Raw genomic sequence first — 20,202 nt, 5'->3', positions numbered from 1 at the left:
ATTTGTAACAACTGCCTCCAGAGCAGAATAGGTAAAGACAGGCATGTAGATTTGCCCCACAGTGCCCTACACAACAAACATGGTTAAATAACCACCAAAAGTATTGAGGGATGTTTATTAAGCCTGGTGTACATACTGTATACTGCGCAAAAATACACACCTGCTGTTTGCAGGCATAAACCATGATAAATTAGGTGCCTACTCCCCACCTTGCTGCACCTATTCCATGCTAAAGTGCAGCATTTTACATTGCTGCTTAGAGAAATATAATAACAGGTATAAATTAATATTTAACCCTAATAAAAGTACATAACAAAATACACTATGTACATGACCTTGACCAGCACTTTTGAGCCCACGATAACTAATAGCTACTGCCTAAAAATTGCCTGGAATATCCACTTTGTATGGATATTTGTATTAGCTATACCCCTTTGCAGGGCAGGCCAATGAAAACAGGCTATAAAACAAGTGTAATAAAGGTATTAAAATATGGTTATAGTGTGATATATTGGGACACAATTAAAAAAAAATAATAATAATAATAAAAAATAAATAAATATATATATATATATATATATAGATAGATAGATATATATAGATAGATATATATATAGAGAGAGAGAGAGAGAGAGAGAGAGAAAGAGCCAACATGTTCCTCAGCACTTTACAATTCTGTGGGTACATACTGCTGATCTGTGTAAATGGAACATACAGCATATCTCTCTGCACAAGGAAACTGCTAGTGAATGATACTAATTGCAATTACTATTTTTTCCAGGAGAGGGCCCTCCAGCAAATCAAGGAGAAATCCATGCAGTTTGATATCAGGTTTCTAGATGTAAGGAGCTTTATAGAGAAAATATATTTTTTCTTTTTCTGAATTAGTTTATCATCTTATTGTTTCATTTAATAATTTTATATTTTTATATATAGGAATAATAATAATAATAATAATAATAATAATAATAATAATAATTATTATTATTATTATTATTATTATTATTATTATGATTTGTTAGCATCAACCTGATATGTTTTTAGTTGGTTAATACTAGTGTGGTTTTAAATTGAGTTACTGTTGATACACATGTTCCCATAGATGTATTGTCGTTAATGCCAGAATTTATGTTTTTAATTATTTTGTTTGTATCCCCATATAATTGTGCACAAATTGAGAGATTCCGATGTTGGTAGCCAATCACATGAATATTAAAGGGAATATAAAGCCTCCAGCCAGGGGCGTTGCTAATGTCTCCTGGGCCCTGGTGCGAGAGATCAATTCCCCCCCCCCTTCACGACCAAGTAATGCTATTGGTGTATATATATATATATATATATATATATATATATATATATACACATACCAAGACAGATATTACCAATAACACCAGCATATAGGAAGAGAAAATATTATCACCATACATATTACCGCCATACACTGAGACCAATATTACCAGTATATAGGAAGGAAATATTACCGCCACACCACAACTACTCTCATCACCACCATATTGTTACTGACCAAATCCTGTATACTAAGACCAATAAAAAACACAGTACCAGATAACAAGTAACAAATAATTCCACCACATACTGGCTAACACCACCGCTGATACTGACATTGACACATACTGACGAACACCACCACATACTGACTAACACCGCCACATACTGACTAACACCAACGCTGCTACTAATACCACCACCACATACTAACACCACCCCTGCTACTGAATAACACCACCCCTGCTACTGAATAACACCACCACATACTGACTAACACTACCACATACTGACTAACACTACAACATACTGACTAATACTACCACATACTGACTAACACCACCGCTGCTACTGAATAACATCCACTGTACACAGATCACTATCACCTCATCCAGTCATATAGAGGCTGACACAGCTGTACACAGGTTCTGTACTCCATATACATTACAGAGCAGTTATATCAGGTGACTCACAGGGGAGGTCTTCTCAGAGTTATTCCCTTTTCATCTTCTTCTCCATCTGCCCTGGGCCATTATGAGAACTTCTCCGAGCCATGAATCCACCGAATCTGCCAGAGAAACATATTAGGCTCCTCACTTTGGCACATCCTCATCTCTATACACAGTGCACATCTGTATTGGCCCCTGTACGCCATCATTTAGTAGGTTGGCTGACTGTATGTGACCCCCCCTTATAGTATACGCCCGCCACTGTGTAGCCTCCTTATAGATGCCCCCTCTGTGTATCCCCTCTTATAGATGATCCTGATGTTGCCCCCTTATAGATGGCCCCCTCTCCCCCTATGTTGCCCCCCTTATAGATGCCCCCCTTATAGATAGCCCCCTCTCCCCCCTTATAGATGCCCCCCTTATAGATGGCCCCCTCTTCTCCCCCCCTTATAGATGGCACCCTCTCTCCCACCCCCTACAGATGGCCCTCTCCCCCCCTCCCTCCTATAGATGGCCCTCTCTCCCCCTCCCTCCTATAGATGGCCCCCTTTCTTCCCTCCTTATAGATGGCCCCCTCTCTTCCCCCCTCCTTATAGATGGCCCCTCTCTTCCCCCCTCCTTATAGATGGCCTCCTCTCTCCCCCCTCCTTATAGATGGCCCCCTCTCTCCCCCCCTCCTTATAGATGGCCCCCTCTCTCCCCCCTCCTTATAGATGGCCACCTCTCCCTTTCCTCCTATAGATGGCCCCATCTCCCTTTCCTCCTATAGATACCCCCCTTCCTATAGATGGCCCCCCTCAACCCCCCCCCTATAGATGGCCCCCCTCAAACCCTCCCTCCTCCTATAGATGGCCCCCTAAACCCCCCCTCCTCCTATAGATGGTCCCCCTCAAACCCCCCCTTCCCCCTCCTCCTATAATGGCCCCCCTCAAACCCCCCCCCTCCTCCTATGATGGCCCTGTGCAGGCAAATAACAAAAAAAACACACACACAACTCACCTAACCCGCTCCCCCGTCGATCCTCTCCTTCTTCAGACTCTGTCTGCCCCCGGCTGATGCGCAGCTGCCGGGGGTGTCGCGTCCTATCCCCGGCAGCACGCGCATCATAGAGATCCCTGTGGCTGTAACTTCCTGCACAGGGAGCTTCTCTAACGTGCGCTCACTGTGCAGGAAGTCACAGCCACAGGGATCTCTATGATGCGCGCGCTGCCGGGGATAGGACGCGACACCCCTGACAGCCGCGCATCAGCCGGGGCAGACATAGTTGGCCTCTTGTGACCGCAAGCAAAAAAAATGCTTGCGGTCACATGAGTGGTTGATGGGGGGGCCTCGGGGGCCCTACGAGCCCCGCGGGCCCCCCCTTGTGGCAGGCCAGGGCGCAGCAGCGACCGCTGCGACCCTGGTAGTTACGCCACTGCCTCCAGCCTAATAGTATTGCCTATTAGATACATGGACTGTGTGCTCTCTTGGCTATGTGAAATACTCTTACTACCGCTCTTCGGGTCTGTGTTTGCTAACCGGTCTACGATTCCCAGACCCCCCCCCCCCCAGGTTATCATTAGAACACCCAAATGGTTCAAGGGAATCTTTCCGATAATTCTGTAATAAGCATATGCCATTAATGTCTAATCATGGGATCTGACAGTTGTACATATTGAGGAAAGAATTATCCATTATATTATCCATCAGTTATTGATAGCATGTTAGCATAGGAAGTGTTTTTGCTTCTGTGTTTGTGTTTTAATACATTTAAAAGTAAAAATCAAATAGATGTATTTGTATAATTTGCAGGAGAGTTGGCAGACTGGGAGCCATAGGAGCAGAACTCAGAGCGTACCTGAAGAGAGGCCTGAAGTACCTGGGACAAAGAAAGAGAAGAGAAGTGGTGAGAGCATTTATACTATAATCAAAACTTTTTGGTACAGGGCTATGTGTTACCTTTGTACTCGATCCTGTAGTGTCGAATCCACAGACAGTACAGAACAGCTTCAATAAACAGCATCACATTGCCATACACTTTTAATAACTGAGGGCCAATTGTTCAGCCGACAGTTATCTCTCCTAGCAGTGCTGGTGCTGGCTTATCTCCTCTATAGGAAGAGATAAGCCAGAAGATTGTGATGCCACTGTATAGAGCTCAACTCTGTGTCCAGTTCTGGAGGCCTCACCTACAAATTATTGATAAAATAGAACGGTTCAAAAGAGGGGCTACAAAAATGGTGGATGGTCTGAAGCATAAAATATATCAGAAAAATCTGTATAGTCTAGAAGAAAGAAGGAAAAAAAGGAACTCAATAGAAACCTTTAAATATATTAAGGCTATGTTCCCACGTCGTAAGAGACCGGCCGTTCCGTGACCCGGCCGTTCCATGGAACGGCCGGTCTCTGAAAAGATGATCTTTTGGGCCGCAGGGTTCTGGCGCGCACGCATCTGTGCGCGCCCGCATCAGAAGTCTCCACTGTACGCTATAAAGCGTGCAGCCGGAGACGCTCACTCCATAATGTGCATGGTTTTCTGCAGCCGCTATTCGGTGAAGTATGTCAGCTCTTTGCGGCGCCGCGAGGCATCCCGGCCAGAGCGTATACTATCTGTTTACACTCCTGCCGGGATCCCATAGAAGGAAAGGTAACGTATATTTTCGGAATAACCACAGCTGTTGTACAACTGCCGTGATTTTACGAAAATATACGTCGTGTGAACATAGCCTAAAGGAAGAAATTAAAAACTGAACACAAGTACAAGGTTAATTAGGACAAAACATCCGGAGCAACATGAGAAAATATCATTCTACGGACAGAGTGGTAGATACTTGAAGCAGTGGAGTCCAGTTATGATGAATAACTTTGCCATTGACTCCTTCTTGGCATAAGGCAAGCCAGGATGCGTCTGTATAACAAGGGGCTCAGCCCAAGAGCAGGAACCTCCTGCCTTTGAGTGAGAATCCCCCCTAATCTGGGCTCCTGTACAGTAACCAGTGATGCAATATGCACCCTCGCTTAGTGCATGGCCCAAGGAGGAAGCTAAATCTGCTGTGGTTTTGAATTTAAATATACCTTTTAAAGGAATACTCCTAAAACTGCTACATTGTATTTTGCCTAGTGCAGTACTTTGCATGCCTCAGAGATTTCAACAATACCAGTTTTATGGCCCAGATTTATCCGTCTGTCTAAAATATAGACTGTCTGGTTTTGCTCATAGCAACCAATCATAGCTCAGCTTTCATTATACTAGAGCTTTTTATGAAAGCTGAGCTGTGATTGGTTGCTATGGGCAAAGTCTTATTTTCAGGCAGATTGATAAATTTGGGCCTATATATCAGTTTTGCCTTAAAGGGGTAGTGCACCAAAAAATGTTTTCTTTCAAATCAACTGCTGCCATGAAGTGCCAGAGATTTGTAATTTACTTCTATTAAAAAATCTCAAGCCTTCCAGTACTTATCAGCTGCTGTGTGTCCAGCAGAAAGTGATGTTTTCTTTCCTGTCTGACACAGTGCTCTCTGTTGCCTTCTCTGTCCATGTCAGGAACTGTCCAGAGCAGGAGCAAATCCCCATAGAAAATTTCTCCTGCTCTCCAGACTGGAAATAATACCACTTCCTGCTGGGCATACAGCAGCTGATAAGTACTGGAAGGCTTGAGATTTTTTAATAGAAGTAAATTACAAATCTCTGGCACTTCATGGCAGCAGTTGATTTGAAAGAAAACATTTTTTGGTGCACTACCCCTTTAAGTGTTACTCAAATTAATGTAACAGGGGTTTCGGTACAAAACTCAACTTATCTACAGACTTAGGGTTCATAAGTAACCTGTTCTTCCTCTTTCCACAGCCAGTCTGCCAGTATCAAGCTCCAAGACCAATTTTCCTATGCCTATCACATGTCCTCAACAGAGAAATTGTGAGGTTAGCCAGACGCACGGGAATGCAACAGGTAAAAACATGTCTTTCTTGGCACAGACCATACATCCCATGCTTTTACCCAGGGGCGTAACTAGAAATGGCTGGGCCCCATAGCAAACTTTTGATTGGGCCCCCCCCCCCCCCGCCCACCCCCTCTCGATCGACCACTACGCCATCAACACTCAGCTCTACACAGGTCCTTCTCTGATCGGAGTTCTTCCCTTTTCATTTTCTTCTCCATCTCCTTCTCCGAGCCACAAATCCACAGAATCTGCCAGAAAAAACATATTAGTCTCCTCACACTGGCACCATCCTCATCTCTCTATACTGCACATCTGCATTGGCCCCTTTACACCCTCATTTAGTGGGAAGGCTGACTCTATGTGATCCCATTTTATTATATGGCCCTCCTCTCTGTCGCCCCTCCTTATAAATAGCCCCCTTATGTTGCCCCCCTTATAGAAGCCCCCCATGCTGTCCCCCTTATAAATGCCCCCCATGTTGTCCCCTAATAGATGGTCCCCTATGTTGCCCCCCCTATAGATGGCCCCTCCTATGTTGTCCTCTTATAGATGTTCCCCTCTCCCCCAATGTTGTCCCTTTATAATATCCCTCTCCCCTATGTTGTGCTCCTCTCCCCTATCTTGTCCCCTTATAGATGGCCCCCTCTCCCCCTATGTTGCCCCCCCCCTCCCTTATAGATGTCCCTCTCCCCCTCTCCCCCCCTTCCTTATAGATGGCCTCCTCTCCCCCCTCCCTTATAGATGCCCCCTTCTCCCTCCCTTATAGATGCCCTCCTCTCCCCCCTTCCTTATAGATGTTCCCTCCTTCTCCCTCCCTTATAGATGTCCCCCTCTCCCCCCCTTCCTTATAGATGGCCCTCTCTCCCCCCTCCCTTATAGATGTCCCCCCTCCCTTATATATAGCCCTCTCTCCCCCCTCCCTTATAGATGTCCCCCTCTCCCCCCTTCCTTATAGATGCCCTCCTCTCCCCCCTCCCTTATAGATGCCCCCTTCTCCCTCCCTTATAGATGTCCCCCTCTCCCCCCCCCCTTCCTTATAGATGGCCCCTCTCCCCCCTCCCTTATAGATGACCCCTTCTCCCTCCCTTATAGATGTCCCCCTCTCCCCCCTTCCTTATAGATGGCCCTCTCTCCCCCCTCCCTTATAGATTCCCCTTCTCCCTCCCTTATAGATGTCCCCCTCTCCCCCCTCCCTTATAGATGTCCCTCTCTCCCCCCCCCCTTATAGATGGCCCTCTCTCCCCCCTCCCTTATAGATGGCCCCCTCTCCCCCCTACCTTATAGATGGCCCTCTCTCCCCCCTCCCTTATAGATGTCCCCCTCTTCCCCCCCTTCCTTATAGATGCCCTCCTCTCCCCCCCTTCCTTATAGATGGCCCTCTCTCCCCCCCTTCCTTATAGATGGCCCTCTCTCCCCCCCCCTTCCTTATAGATGTCCCTCTCCCCCCCCCCCTTCCTTATAGATGGCCCTCTCTCCCCCCCTTCCTTATAGATGCCCCCTCTCCCCCTCTTCCTTATAGCAGGCCCTCTCCCCCCCCTTCCTTATAAATGGCCCTCTCTCCCCCCCTTCCTTATAGATGCCCCCTCTCCCCCCCTTCCTTATAGATGGCCCTCTCTCCCCCCCTTCCTTATAGATGGCCCTCTCTCCCCCCCCTTCCTTATAGATGGCCCTTTCTCCCCCTTCTTTATAGATGCCCTTCTCTCCCCCCTTCCTTATAGATGTCCTCCTCTCCCCCCTTCCTTATAGATGCCCTCCTCTCCCCCCCTTCCTTATAGATGTCCCCCTCTCCCCCCTTCCTTATAGATGGCCCTCTCTCCCCCCCCTTATAGATGTCTCCCTCTCCCCCCTTCCTTATAGATGCCCTCCTCTCCCCCCCTTCCTTATAGATGGCCCTCTCTCCCCCCCTTCCTTATAGATGCCCTCCTCTCCCCCCTTCCTTATAGATGTCCCCCTCTCCCCCCCCCTTATAGATGTCTCCCTCTCCCCCCTTCCTTATAGATGCCCTCCTCCCCCCCCTTCCTTATAGATGCTCTCCTCTCCCCCCCTTCCTTATAGATGTCCCCCTCTCCCCCCTTCCTTATAGATGTCTCCCTCTCCCCCCTTCCTTATAGATGCCCTCCTATCCCCCCCTCCCTTATAGATGCCCTCCTATCCCCCCTCCCTTATAGATGCCCTCCTCTCCCCCCCTTCCTTATAGATGCCCCCCTCTCCCCATCCCCCTTATAGATGGCCCTCTCCCCCCCCCCCCTTCCTTATAGATGCCCCCCTCTCCCCATCCCCCTTATAGATGCCCTCCTCTCCCCCCTTCCTTATAGATGTCCCCCTCTCCCCATCCCCCTTATAGATGCCCTCTTCTCCCCATCCCCCTTATAGATGCCCCCTTCTCTCTCCTCCCCCCCCCCCCGGAAAGCAGGTTTAAAAAAAACAAACAAACTCACCTTACAACGCGCTCCCCCGTCGAGCCTTTTTCCTGTCAGTCCCCCGTCTGATGCGCGGCTGCCGGGGGTGTCGTGTCCTATCCCCGACAGCGCGCGTATCATAGAGCTCTCTGTGGGCTTGTGCTGCGGCCGCGTTTCCGGCACACAGAGAGCTCTATGATACGCGCGCTGCCGGGGATAGGACACGACACCCCCGGCAGCCGCGCATCAGACGGGGGACTGACAGGAGCGCTGTCGGTCGGTCCCGTGCTCCTCCTGGCCCAGTGACTCCTTTTCCCTATGGTTGGGGAAAGGAGTCGCCGGGTCAGGAGGAGCACGGGACCCGCGTCACGGGCCCCCTGATGCGGCGGGGCCCCGTAGCAGCCGCTATGGCTGCTACGGCGGTAGTTCCGCCAGTGCTTTTACCACTTATAATATACCTAATAAACACAAATATTGAAGAGTTTTGTCCTGAAAATCAAAAAACACAAAAGTTCTACAAACTGTGGGCAGTAACGGCTCCTGGTATATGTGTGGCATTGGACTTACAATGGGCTCACTATCCTAAGGTTGGCAAATATGGAACATATTTACTAGCATTGCTATGGATCCCTTACCCATGTCCCCTAATAATCTACCCAAATTTACCTGGACCTGAGATCACACAACCAGAAATGTAACTAGTGGGGGTGTGACAGTGGATGCACACTGAACAATAAAAAGGACTACAAGTGGTCAGTGCAAGTGTCTTTCTACTATTATTGTTACATGCCAATTAGACATTTAGGTTACAAACCCACTTGGCGGGTCTGCAGCGAGTCTCCATGCTGCGTTTTTGCAGCGAGACTCGCTGCAGATCCCGGCCCTATGCTTTTAATGGCAGACAAACACGCAGCAGGGATGTACATCCCTGCTGCGAGTTTGTCTGCAGCCCTCCCCATTAACCCCCCGGCCGCCGGAGCTGATACTTCACCTGATCCCGGCTCCGGCGGTTCCCGATGTCTTCAGCAAGCCGGAGCGGGGACCAGGTGAAGTATATGCTCCAGCCAGCCCCCCGCAGCCCCGGTCGCCCGATCGCCCCCCCGCAGCCCCGGCCGCCCGATCGCCCCCCCCCCCCCCCCCCGCAGCCCCGATCGGTGTGCGGGGGGGGGGGGGGCGATCGTGCGGCCGGGGCTGCGGGAGGGCGATCGGGCGGCCGGGGCTGCGGGGGGGCGATCGGGCGGCCGGGGCTGCGGGCGGCTGGCTGGAGCATATACTTCACCTGGTCCCCGCTCCGGCTTGCTGAAGACATCGGGAACCGCCGAAGCCGGGATCAGGTGAAGTATCAGCTCCGGCGGCCGGGGGGTTAATGGGGTGGGCTGCAGACAAACTGCGTGTTTGTCTGCCATTAAAAGCATAGGGCCGGGATCTGCAGCGAGTCTCGCTGCAAAAACGCAGCATGGAGACTCGCTGCAGACCCGCTAAGTGGGTTTGTCACCTTAAATTGACTGTACCACCAGGCCCAGGCCCAGGCCCAGGCTGAAGCACTGGAGGCGGGCCGATCCACCCTTAGTGGGAGGAACCCCCCGCCCCTCTATGATAGGGTTCCATTGATTTTAATGGAGTCACGTCATGGAGGGACTGGAGTTTCTTTCCACTAAGGGTGGGTCGGCCCGCCTCAAGTGCTTCAGTCTGGGCCTGGCGATATAGTCACTTTAAAAACAAGTAATACCCCACTATGTCCATATCAAAACGCATCTCATATCGTGAACATAGTACTCAGACTTGGAGAAGTACCAGTACTCTGCCTACGTTAGGGATGCAACCCTCTATCAGCACCCAATACATTCTTTAGACCTCCAAATTATTTCAGGCCCAAGCCTGGGCCACTGAACGTATTAAGATGTGAGACCAGGCCCCAAAATTAACTTAATCGGAGACCAGACCCTTAAATAAATTAAGATCTCAGAAGGCTCATGGTCTTGAGAAAAAGGGAAGAGGGGTCTCCCTCTCTTTTCCATATCCAGCCAGGTAAAAAGCAAAACAGCAGCAGCCTAGTAGTATTTTAGTATTTTGGCTGTTCCCATCCTAGTAATACTAAACTGTTACTGCCCCAGACCTGGAGAACCATTTTTTTCTTTCTATGGGACTGATGGTACCTTGCCCCCCCCCCCCCCAGTACCTCTATGACAGTGGGTTCTGAGGTAATAATATAAAGAGTAATTTTAGACATTTTACAGGCTTGGGCTATGTTCACACTACATATAAATACGGCCATTGTTGCCATCGGCAACAACGACCGTACTTTATGTGCCTGTAAACACTGCCTCTACTTCAATTGGATCCCGGCCAGAGCGTATACTCATCGTATACGCTCTGGCCGGGATCCCATGCGGACCCGCAAATAACTGACATGTCAGTTTTCTGCGGCCGCAATTCAGTGAATTGCAGCGGTAGAAACCCATGTCAGTTCACACGATGAAGCAAGCGGCTCCAGCCGCTTGCTTCATTGTGTGCAGTGGCAAGTTTTGATGCAGGCAAGTGGATGCGCCCGCATCAGAACACTACGGCCAGAAAGATAATCCGGCCGGTACTGCCGTACCGGCTGGGATGATCCGGACAGAGACCGGCCGGTCTCATACGTAGTGTGAACATAGCCTAATAGTAAGCCTGTAAGTGAAACAAAACCCGCAATATAACAGTGTTTTTTTTTTTTATTAAAAAAAACAAAAAAAAAACACACCCCCTGATCATTTTGTATATAAAAAATGCACTGGACATCTGTGTAGTCCACTCTAGCCAGCTTAATCCTCAGGATACTCATACCTTAAAAAAAAAAAAAAAAAAAGGGGACAGAAAAAAAACAAAAGTAAATGAAGCCTGGGGACCTGGATTTGCTAGCACAGTTGGAAAGATTATCCATAAAATGCTAAAATACTCCATTCCTACTTTGTGTCTTTAACAAAAAATACAATGTGGAAACACTGCCTAACACTCACCTCTCCCCTCACATAGCTGTATGGTATTTCATCTTCCTCTCCACTGCAGCCTCTAGTCAGGGCTGTATTTACCCATGGTCCAGTGCCTATGGCAGCACCTTGCAGGGGGGCAACACCAGGGAGCAGGGGGAAGAAACCTTTTTTTTTTTTTATTTCTTTAGTCTCCCACCTCCTGTTCAGACTTGCCAGTAAATCTAGTGTCTTGTTGAGGGGGGTGGGGGGGAGGTATGGTCAGGTCTGGCGTTATTGTTCAGGTCTGGTATGGCTGTGAAGCCTGGAGCTATTACCTAGCAATCTACCAATCCTGTGGTGAGAACTCCTTCAGACAATATGCAGATGGTTCTAATCATTGATTCAATGTGGACATTTATGTTGTAAGCAGTTAAAAAACATGAAAAATGCGATTGAGAAATGCATGTGGCCGAAACCACTCTCCCCCACGCTCCCCAAGATGGTAGCATCTTCAGGTTTAGTGCCTAGGGCAGCAGCAGCTGTTAATACGGCCCTGCCTCTAGTGATCATGTTATAGTGACTAGAGGCTGCAGTGGAGCTGAAGTTGCCCAGACAGGAGTGAAGAGGGATAAATGCTAAGTCCCCACTGAGGAGCAGAAAATGGCCTAAGGAGAGAGCTAAATCCACTGTGTGGAATCTGTTGTATTAAATGTTGTGGAATTTGAATACACCCTTAAAGGAATACTCCTGAAGCCAGTAACTTATATTTTGTGCTGGACTTGACATAACTCGGAGATTTAAACAATGCCAGTTCTATGGCCCAGATTTATCACTTCAAGAATAAAACGGTGTGTTTTTGCTAAGCGTTCAACCAATTACAGCTCAACGTTCATTTTACCAGATAACAGCTGAGCTGTGACTAATTGCAATGGGCGAAACCCAGACAATTTTAGTTTTAGGGTAGCTTCACACGTACCGTATGGCTGAAAATCATGTGAAAATCAAAACGTGCATGTAAAAATCGCACCAAAAACGCAGCGATAAAAACGCAGCATTAAAAACGCAGCGATACGGTACGTGTGAAGGCACCCTTAGACAGATTGATAAATCTGGGCTTATATATCAGTTTCTCAAATTAATTTAACAGGGTTTTTGGTACAAAACTACTTCTCCACAGACTTTGGGTTTACAAGTATTCTGTTTCTTTCTGTTTCCCCAGCCAGTCTGCCAGTTTCAAGCTCCAAGACCAATATTCCTATGCCTATCACATGTCCTCAACAGAGGAATTATGAGGTTAGCCGGATGCACAGGAATGCAACAGGTAAAAGCATGTTTTCTTGGCACAGAATTCTGTCCTAATAAGCAAAGAGCAGAAAAGGTTCTACAATCTGTGGGCAGTAATGGCTTCCAGTGTATGTGGGGCATTGGACTTACAATAACCTCCCTTTTATCCCAAAGTTGGCAAACATGGAACATTACCATTACCAGCATTACCAGCATTACCATGGACCCTCTACCCGTGCCCACTGAGCCTTGAAATCTACCTAAATTTACCTGGTGTTGACACCAGGGACACAACCAGAAATGTAATTAGTGGGGGTCCATTAGCTGACAGTGGATGCAGCCCTCCATCAACCCTTCGTACAAGATTGGGAGGTGCATACATCTTATATATAGCATAATATAACAACATCTTAAAGACTCACAGACCACAACATAGTGCATGTCTTCTTCTCTTTTTTTTATTTCTGCACTGTCAGCACCCAACACGTTCTTCAGCCATATAGCTTATAAAGGACGAGGACAGGAGAGACATCAAACCCCAGTTTACACTCCTAAATGATTTCCCACCATAGCAGATCCCTCTTAATAAATACAGACCTCAGATCTGACCTAAATTAATTCAGCCTCAAGCCAGGGCCACTGAACCTCTTTTAGACACAAGACCAGGCCCCAAAATTAATGGTGTGTTTACACAGACAGATTTATCTGCCAATGATTTGAAGCCAATGGCAGGAATGGATTTGAAAAGAGGAGAAATCTCAGTCTTTCCTTTATGACCTGTTCTGTGTTTATAGTCTGTTTCTGGCATTGGCTTTAAAAACTCAGACCAGACCTTTAGATAAATTATGACCTAAGACCAGACCTAAAACTGTTAGAGATCCCAGAACATGCTCCAAATTAAATTAGGACCCAGACCATACCTCTAAATCAAATCAGGCACCAGACAATGCTTCAAAATGGTTCAGGCCTCACAACAGACCCAACTGAGACCTCGACCAAAGCCCCTAAATAAAACTCATTCTAGATTTATTATGCTAATCAACTTAGTTTAAGTAATATTAACCCCTTAGTGACTGGCCTATTTGGGTTAGTGCCAAAGCAATATTATTACTTTTTTTTATTGTCGCCCTCCAAATGTAACTTTTTATTGGTGCCATTTTGAGATTCAGATAGCCTTTTGATTAACTTTTATTAGCTCTTTTTTTTTAAAATAATTTATTTATTTATTTATTTATTTATTTTGCATATTAAATTACCATTTACCATTTTATTACCATTTGGCACAATATAATCTATTTTCCTAAAAAAAAAAAAAAAAAATTCTCGCAACTTTCTAAGCCATAGCTCTCTTATTTTCTTTTAGTTTTTTTTTAAAGAGCTGATGTGTGGGCTCATATTTTGCAGGTACATATATACATACATACATATGTATGTATACTTTTTATTCATATCAATTTTTACTATCTATATATATATATATATATATATATATATATATATATGTATATATCTCTTTTTATATAGGTTGAAAAAATACAGCAATTCTGGCACAGTTGTTTTTTTTTTTTTTTTTAAATCTTACAGCATTCACTGTGCTTTATGAATAATGGCATCATTTTATAGGTACTCCATGCTTGTCTGGGCTTGACCCTTCTCCAGCACCACTGCTACTAGTATGTGGATCCACGGCATGGCATCATTTTATAGCTTGGGTCGTTACTGACATGACGATATCAAACGTATCTTTTCTTTTTTTTTTCTTTTTCACGTAATTCATTATGTATGGAAAATAAAATGTAATTTTATTATCTGGGGGGAGCATGGGAGGGAGCAAAGCAGAGCAAGGAGGAGGCATGCAAACAGGTGTAAATCATGGCAGACATCTAGTAGGGATGAGCGAACCGGCCGAGGTTCGGATTCGTATGAACCTGAACTATCAGCTTCTGATTCCCGCTGTCTGCCCGCTCCGTGGAGCCTGAGGACCACCTAGAAAACTGGGGCACAGCCTATGGCTATGGCTGTATCCCAGTTTTCTAGGCAGTCCTCAAGGTTGTATCCACCCTCTCCACGGAGCGGGCAGACAGCGGGAATCAGAAGCCGAGAGTTCAGGTTTATACGAATCCGATCCTCGGCCAGTTCGCTCATCCCTAAAATCTACGCCTGCTCCTGAAGTTGAATAGATATTTTATATAATTATATAATTCTTTTTTCTAGGTTGTGTTTCGGATCCACATCTGGTCTGGAGTGCAAGCTATGTTGAGACTCTGAAAAGAAACCTGGAAACTATTCTGAACAGAGTGACAGAAGGACACCTGAACCATCTCATGGATACCATGAGGGCCAAATTTGTGCTCTCTCGAGATGATTCTGAAAATATCAATGCAGAAAGGACGTTAAAGGCCAGAATAAGGAAATGCATAGAAACATGCTCTGAAAAGGGTGAAGAGGCATCCAGGATGTTTTTGGACCGTTTATGCTCAAGAAATGTCATTTATATGCACCCAAGAAATCTTGCATGAATATGGGAATCCACAAAACAAAGACTACACAATAGTTTGTGCTGTTGGTGACCATATTGGAAACATAGCCAGCAAGTTTTTGTTCTGTGTAACACACAAGACAATTGCAACAATTTGTATTTATGTTCAAGCAAGTAAATCAAATGTTCTACCTTAACTCAGAACTGAGACTAAGACTATACATTATGTAGTATTCCTAAGACTGATAGACCCAGAGTTACAGTATATTCACAATAAAACACTTTGCTTCATGGTGACAACACCTTTCTATACAGAAATGGACTGAATAATCAGCTGATTGATGGCCAGACATGCAAGAAATGGATAAATGGACATAAGTCACATAAGATGGAAGTGACCACCTCTAAAATATTTCCAGCACACTTAAAAATTATAGTTTTTGTCTGTTTGCAATATTTGAGCTTCTCGGACGGATTTGCTGGAAGCCAACATGCACTAATGTTAGTAAAGCTAGCCGGCCCTGTGCCTGGCACAGGGATTGCGCTACAGCCTTCTTTCCCTTTTCAGTTTCCCAACAGGTACACTAATATGTGCTTAAGTGCAGCATAATGCTATAGTGTTATTGCCATAGCTTTAACACTTAGAAAATTATATATATGCATGTTACCCAAGCATTGTACTTCCCCCACAATGCCATACATGTGTGGTTATAGCTGAAATACTACTGCATCTGCAACTGCAAAATCTAGATGGTCTGAGGAAAGGGATACCACCAGTACCACATGAACACAATCATAAGTCGGTATCCAGTTGCCAATGCTGCCAAGGACCTAAAAAATGCCTCTAGGCCTGCGATTGCTTTATGCCTTTTAAACCGTACCAAAAGCTTGGCCTAACATTTTTCCTGTCAGCCTTAAAGGGGTTATCCAGTGCTCCAAAAACATGGCCACACGATTCTTGTCTCCAGTTCAGGTGCGGTTTGCATTTAAGCTTCATTTACTTCTATGGACCTGAGCAGCAAAACCCCGCCCAAGCTGGAGACAAGAGCGGGGCTGTCTCTGGAAGAAAGTGGCCATGTTTCTGTAGCGCTGGATAACCTCTTTGATATTAACAGGCTATTAACAATGCTTTAACACAGCGAGTATGCCATCACATTATAGCATTATTCAGAAGACCATAAAATGTGTTCACAGAGAAAAAAAATAAAACATTTTATATTTTTTTATAAAGTGTTTTTATTTAATTTTGTTAAATAAAAAATACATATATGTAATATCATACAGGAGTTTATTCTGATTTATTCTGTCATATTTAGAGTGAGGAAGGAATATTTCTCCCAGGTATGGGGGATAAGGGTTTTTTATTTTATTTTGCTAGATCAATACAGAAGGATTAGGTTGATCTTGATGGAATTTTGTTTTCCATCATGCTTTTTGCTTCCTCTCATTCCATCATCCATAACTTTCCTAATGGGGTTGTCTGAGCCGAGGACTTTTTTTAAATTTATATATATATATATATATATATATATATATATATATGGCCGGGGATAGGGTGATTGAAAATAATAAACTGCACTCACCTCCCTGGCTCCCATGCCTCCGCCACTACCTTACCAATTTGGCCCACCTCTGCAGCTGCTTTCAGATTCTGAGGTTGTAACTTTGCAGGTCCCCTCAGCCAATCAGTGAAAGAGGCGAGACAGTGCTGCAGCCACTAGCTCAAGATAAGGTACCAGTGCCAGCGGCATAGGACCCAGGGAGGTAAGTTTACATACTGTATCAGTTAACATATCAAAAAAGTCCCCTGCCCGTATAACCCCTATAATTTTAACGCTGCATAGCTATTTAGGGCCTTTTAATTTTTAGGACAAGCAATTTATATTTATGTGTATAGTAGAATTTATTGTATATTAGTATTTAGGAGAGTCTGTGGATATATAATATTTATATGTTTTTATTTTGTACAATAATTTTTTAAAATTTGGTTTATTTAATGTTTTTATTGTTCTTCTTATAAAGTAAAAGGACATTTTTCTTTTATTATACTGTTTATATATGTCTATTTGTAGGCACATTACCACCTATGTATGTAAAATATTTTACAGGACTGCCCTAACAGAGGCGGCGACCAGACATTCATTAGGCCTGTCTTGATTACCTGGTCAATCTCCCCTTTGCCCCACTGCGACTGGCGTTGACAGTGTTGAGTTACAAGGCATTAGTGCTGGAAGATGACTCTCAATTAAAGACAAATAAAGTAAAGTGATAACATACTCCTCAGGGTTGTACAGACATTTTCATCATTAACATCTGTACCTGTCAATAAAGGATCCAACAGTATTAGTCTTATAGGGCGGGAGACTCAGTCTAAGAATGTACCTGTATTATGGCCCTCTGTGGTGTTTTGTGTAATGCTTATTATTCAACTGGAGTCTGAGGTGGAGACCAACCACTTGGGACCTGTAGTATTTTTGTATAACACTTGGTTATTGGGGAATTTGTGCAAATGTTTTTGCAATTTAGGTTTAGGGTTATTCCTACTTGACTGTATTTTTATTACTTTACTATATCTATGTACTGTTTCTAAAGGGGAAGTATCATGTCCCCCTACATTTTTTTACCTGACGTTTACAACCCTGGTCTTCTTTTTTCTGTCTGTCCTGCCACTTCAAGGCATTTTGATGCACAGCACATATGCTAATGAGGTCCTTAGGAGCACTGGCCTCACAGAGCACCCCTCGACCTGCACACCACTTCCTATGCATAATTATGCCGGTATCTGACGCGTCTTCCCATCTTCCTGCATATGCACGGCAGACTGGTATAATAATGCATATATGAACATGCATAGGAGGTGGTGGGCAAGCCAAGGGGGTGCTCTGTGGGGCCAGTGCTCCTAAGGACCTCATTTGTATATATGCTGTGCATTGAAATCCTCCAAAATGGTGGGACAGACAGAAAAAAGAAAAGACCAGGAGTGTAAACATCAAGTAAAGAGCTGAAGGGGGATATCTGCAGGTAGTTTAATGGTAGCCTGGCCTAATAAAGATATGACTTTGGTTATAGAAGGTACTTTACCCCTCAGTGTATGGTCATTCTTTTTTGCTTTTATCCTGTTAACTTCTGTTTTGTGGCTGGCAAGCTTAATTTCCATACTATTGTCTCTGGTGACTTCATGGAGAATTTCTTACCTGGTTTTCCAGCGTTTCCTAAGATAGTTAACAGTATTTACAGAAGACTTCACAAGGGTGGCATTATGCTGCCAAAATAGGGCTGAGGTCACAGCAGTAGTCTTAGGTGTGGTGAAACCTGCCATCTCCATTAAGGCTTGGATCAACAAATGTTGTCTCTGAATAGGTTATTTGAAACTACAAACGTGATGACACATTCTTTCTTAAACCATCTTAGTAAAATATTACAGTCGGTATGATGGCTAAACTATTTTGATGATATAATAAGTAGGCATACATCTCAATAGAGTATCTTAGTGATGTTTGGGTTTAAAATGACATCCGTCATTTTACTGTTTGGCTGTTACTTTATTCTAGTTTCGTCGGATTATTGACCTTTGAAGTCCATTGAATTTAATAGTAAAAATGATGAAAGGACAGTGAAAAAAGAAAAATGTATGTGAACAACTGAAGAATAATGTTCACTGTCTGCAGAAGACGTTCGGAAATAATCGTCATGATTATTATTTTGACAGACAACGTCCGTCATTTTATTCACTGTGTGCATTGGACATCCGTCATTCCATTGACTTAAATGCATTGGATTGAAGTCAATTACATTGCGGCAAAAAAGCAACAGCCTTTTCTCTTTTTTTTGGCGTTGTGTGGACAAAGCCTAAAAGTGACATAGTTATTATGTCACTAATGTCATCGAAAAACTTCTGACAATTGGTTATTTTGGTAATTAAAGCTATCTTGCCATTGAGGAGATGTTGCATTTTTCTGTGTTTTTGTGTGTTTACAATATTGTGGACCCTATTACTATTGAACCTGATACAATTGTGCACCAAGGGAAAGAATGTTCTGATATTTATGTATATTTATATATATACACTACCATTCAAAAGTTTGGGGTCACATTGAAATGTCCTTATTTTTGAAGGAAAAGCACTGTACTTTTCAATGAAGATAACTTTAAACTAGTCCTAACTTTAAAGAAATACACTATATACATTGCTAATGTGGTAAATGACTATTCTAGCTGCAAATGTCTGGTTTTTGGTGCAATATCTACATAGGTGTATAGAGGCCCATTTCCAGCAACTATCACAGTGTTCTAATGGTACAATGTGTTTGCTCATTGGCTCAGAAGGCTAATTGATGATTAGAAAACCCTTGTGCAATCATGTTCACAGATCTGAAAACAGTCTAGCTTGTTACAGAAGCTACAAAACCGACCTTCCTTTGAGCAGATTGTGTTTCTGGAGCATCACATTTGTGGGGTCAATTAGACGCTCAAAATGGCCAGAAAAAGAGAACTTTCATTTAAAACTCGACAGTCTATTCTTGTTCTTAGAAATTAAGGCTATTCCATGTGAGTAATTGCTAAGAAATTGAAGATTTCCTACAACGGTGTGTACTACTCCCTTCAGAGGACAGCACAAACAGGCTCTAACCAGAGTAGAAAAAGAAGTGGGAGGCCGCGTTGCACAACTAAACAAGAAGATAAGCACATTAGAGTCTCTAGTTTGAGAAACAGACGCCTCACAGGTCCCCAACTGGCATCTTCATTAAATAGTACCCGCAAAACACCAGTGTCAACATCTACAGTGAAGAGGCGGCTGCGGGATTTTGGGCTTCAGGGCAGAGTGGCAAAGAAAAATCCATATCTGAGACCAGCCAATAAAAGAAAAAGATTAAGATGGGCAAAAGAACACAGACATTGGACAGAGGAAGACTGGAAAAAAGTGTTGTGGACAGATGAATCCGTGAATTGTGTTTGGATCACAAAGAAGAACGTTTGTGAGACGCAGAACAAATGAAAAGATGCTGGAAGAATGCCTGACGCCATCTGGTGGAGGTAATGTGATGGACTGGGGTTGCTTTGGTGCTGGTAAGGTGGGAGATTTGTACAGGGTAAAAGGGATTCTTTATAAGGAAGGCTATCACTCAATTTTGCAACGCCATGCCATACCCAGTGGACAGCGCTTGATTGGAGCCAATTTCATCCTACAACAGGACAATGACCCTAAACACACCTCCAA

General features: G+C 44.6%; 1 protein-coding gene across 3 annotated transcripts in view; it reads left to right on the top strand.

Moving 5' to 3' along the window:
• The window catches only part of LOC138789694 (receptor-interacting serine/threonine-protein kinase 2-like), a 32,519-nt gene extending 16,048 nt beyond the window's left edge, over positions 1-16,471 (top strand). The window contains exons 9-13 of one of the 3 annotated variants that reach the window (XM_069968463.1): positions 782-841; positions 3,747-3,840; positions 5,781-5,882; positions 12,441-12,542; positions 14,720-16,471. In XM_069968463.1, coding sequence (XP_069824564.1) covers positions 782-841; positions 3,747-3,840; positions 5,781-5,882; positions 12,441-12,542; positions 14,720-15,024 — 663 coding nt within the window. In that variant the 3' untranslated portion in view covers positions 15,025-16,471. The remainder of the gene's footprint in view (positions 1-781; positions 842-3,746; positions 3,841-5,780; positions 5,883-12,440; positions 12,543-14,719) is intronic. The other 2 variants (XM_069968465.1, XM_069968464.1) reach the window with 2 other exon arrangements.
• The last annotated feature ends 3,731 nt before the right edge of the window (positions 16,472-20,202 follow it).

The sequence above is a fragment of the Dendropsophus ebraccatus genome, chromosome 4 (genome assembly GCF_027789765.1).
Source record: "Dendropsophus ebraccatus isolate aDenEbr1 chromosome 4, aDenEbr1.pat, whole genome shotgun sequence".
NCBI classification, from domain to species: Eukaryota; Metazoa; Chordata; class Amphibia; order Anura; family Hylidae; genus Dendropsophus; species Dendropsophus ebraccatus.
Note: the sequence above shows the minus strand (reverse complement) of the source record. Positions and strands in the feature narration are given on the sequence as shown.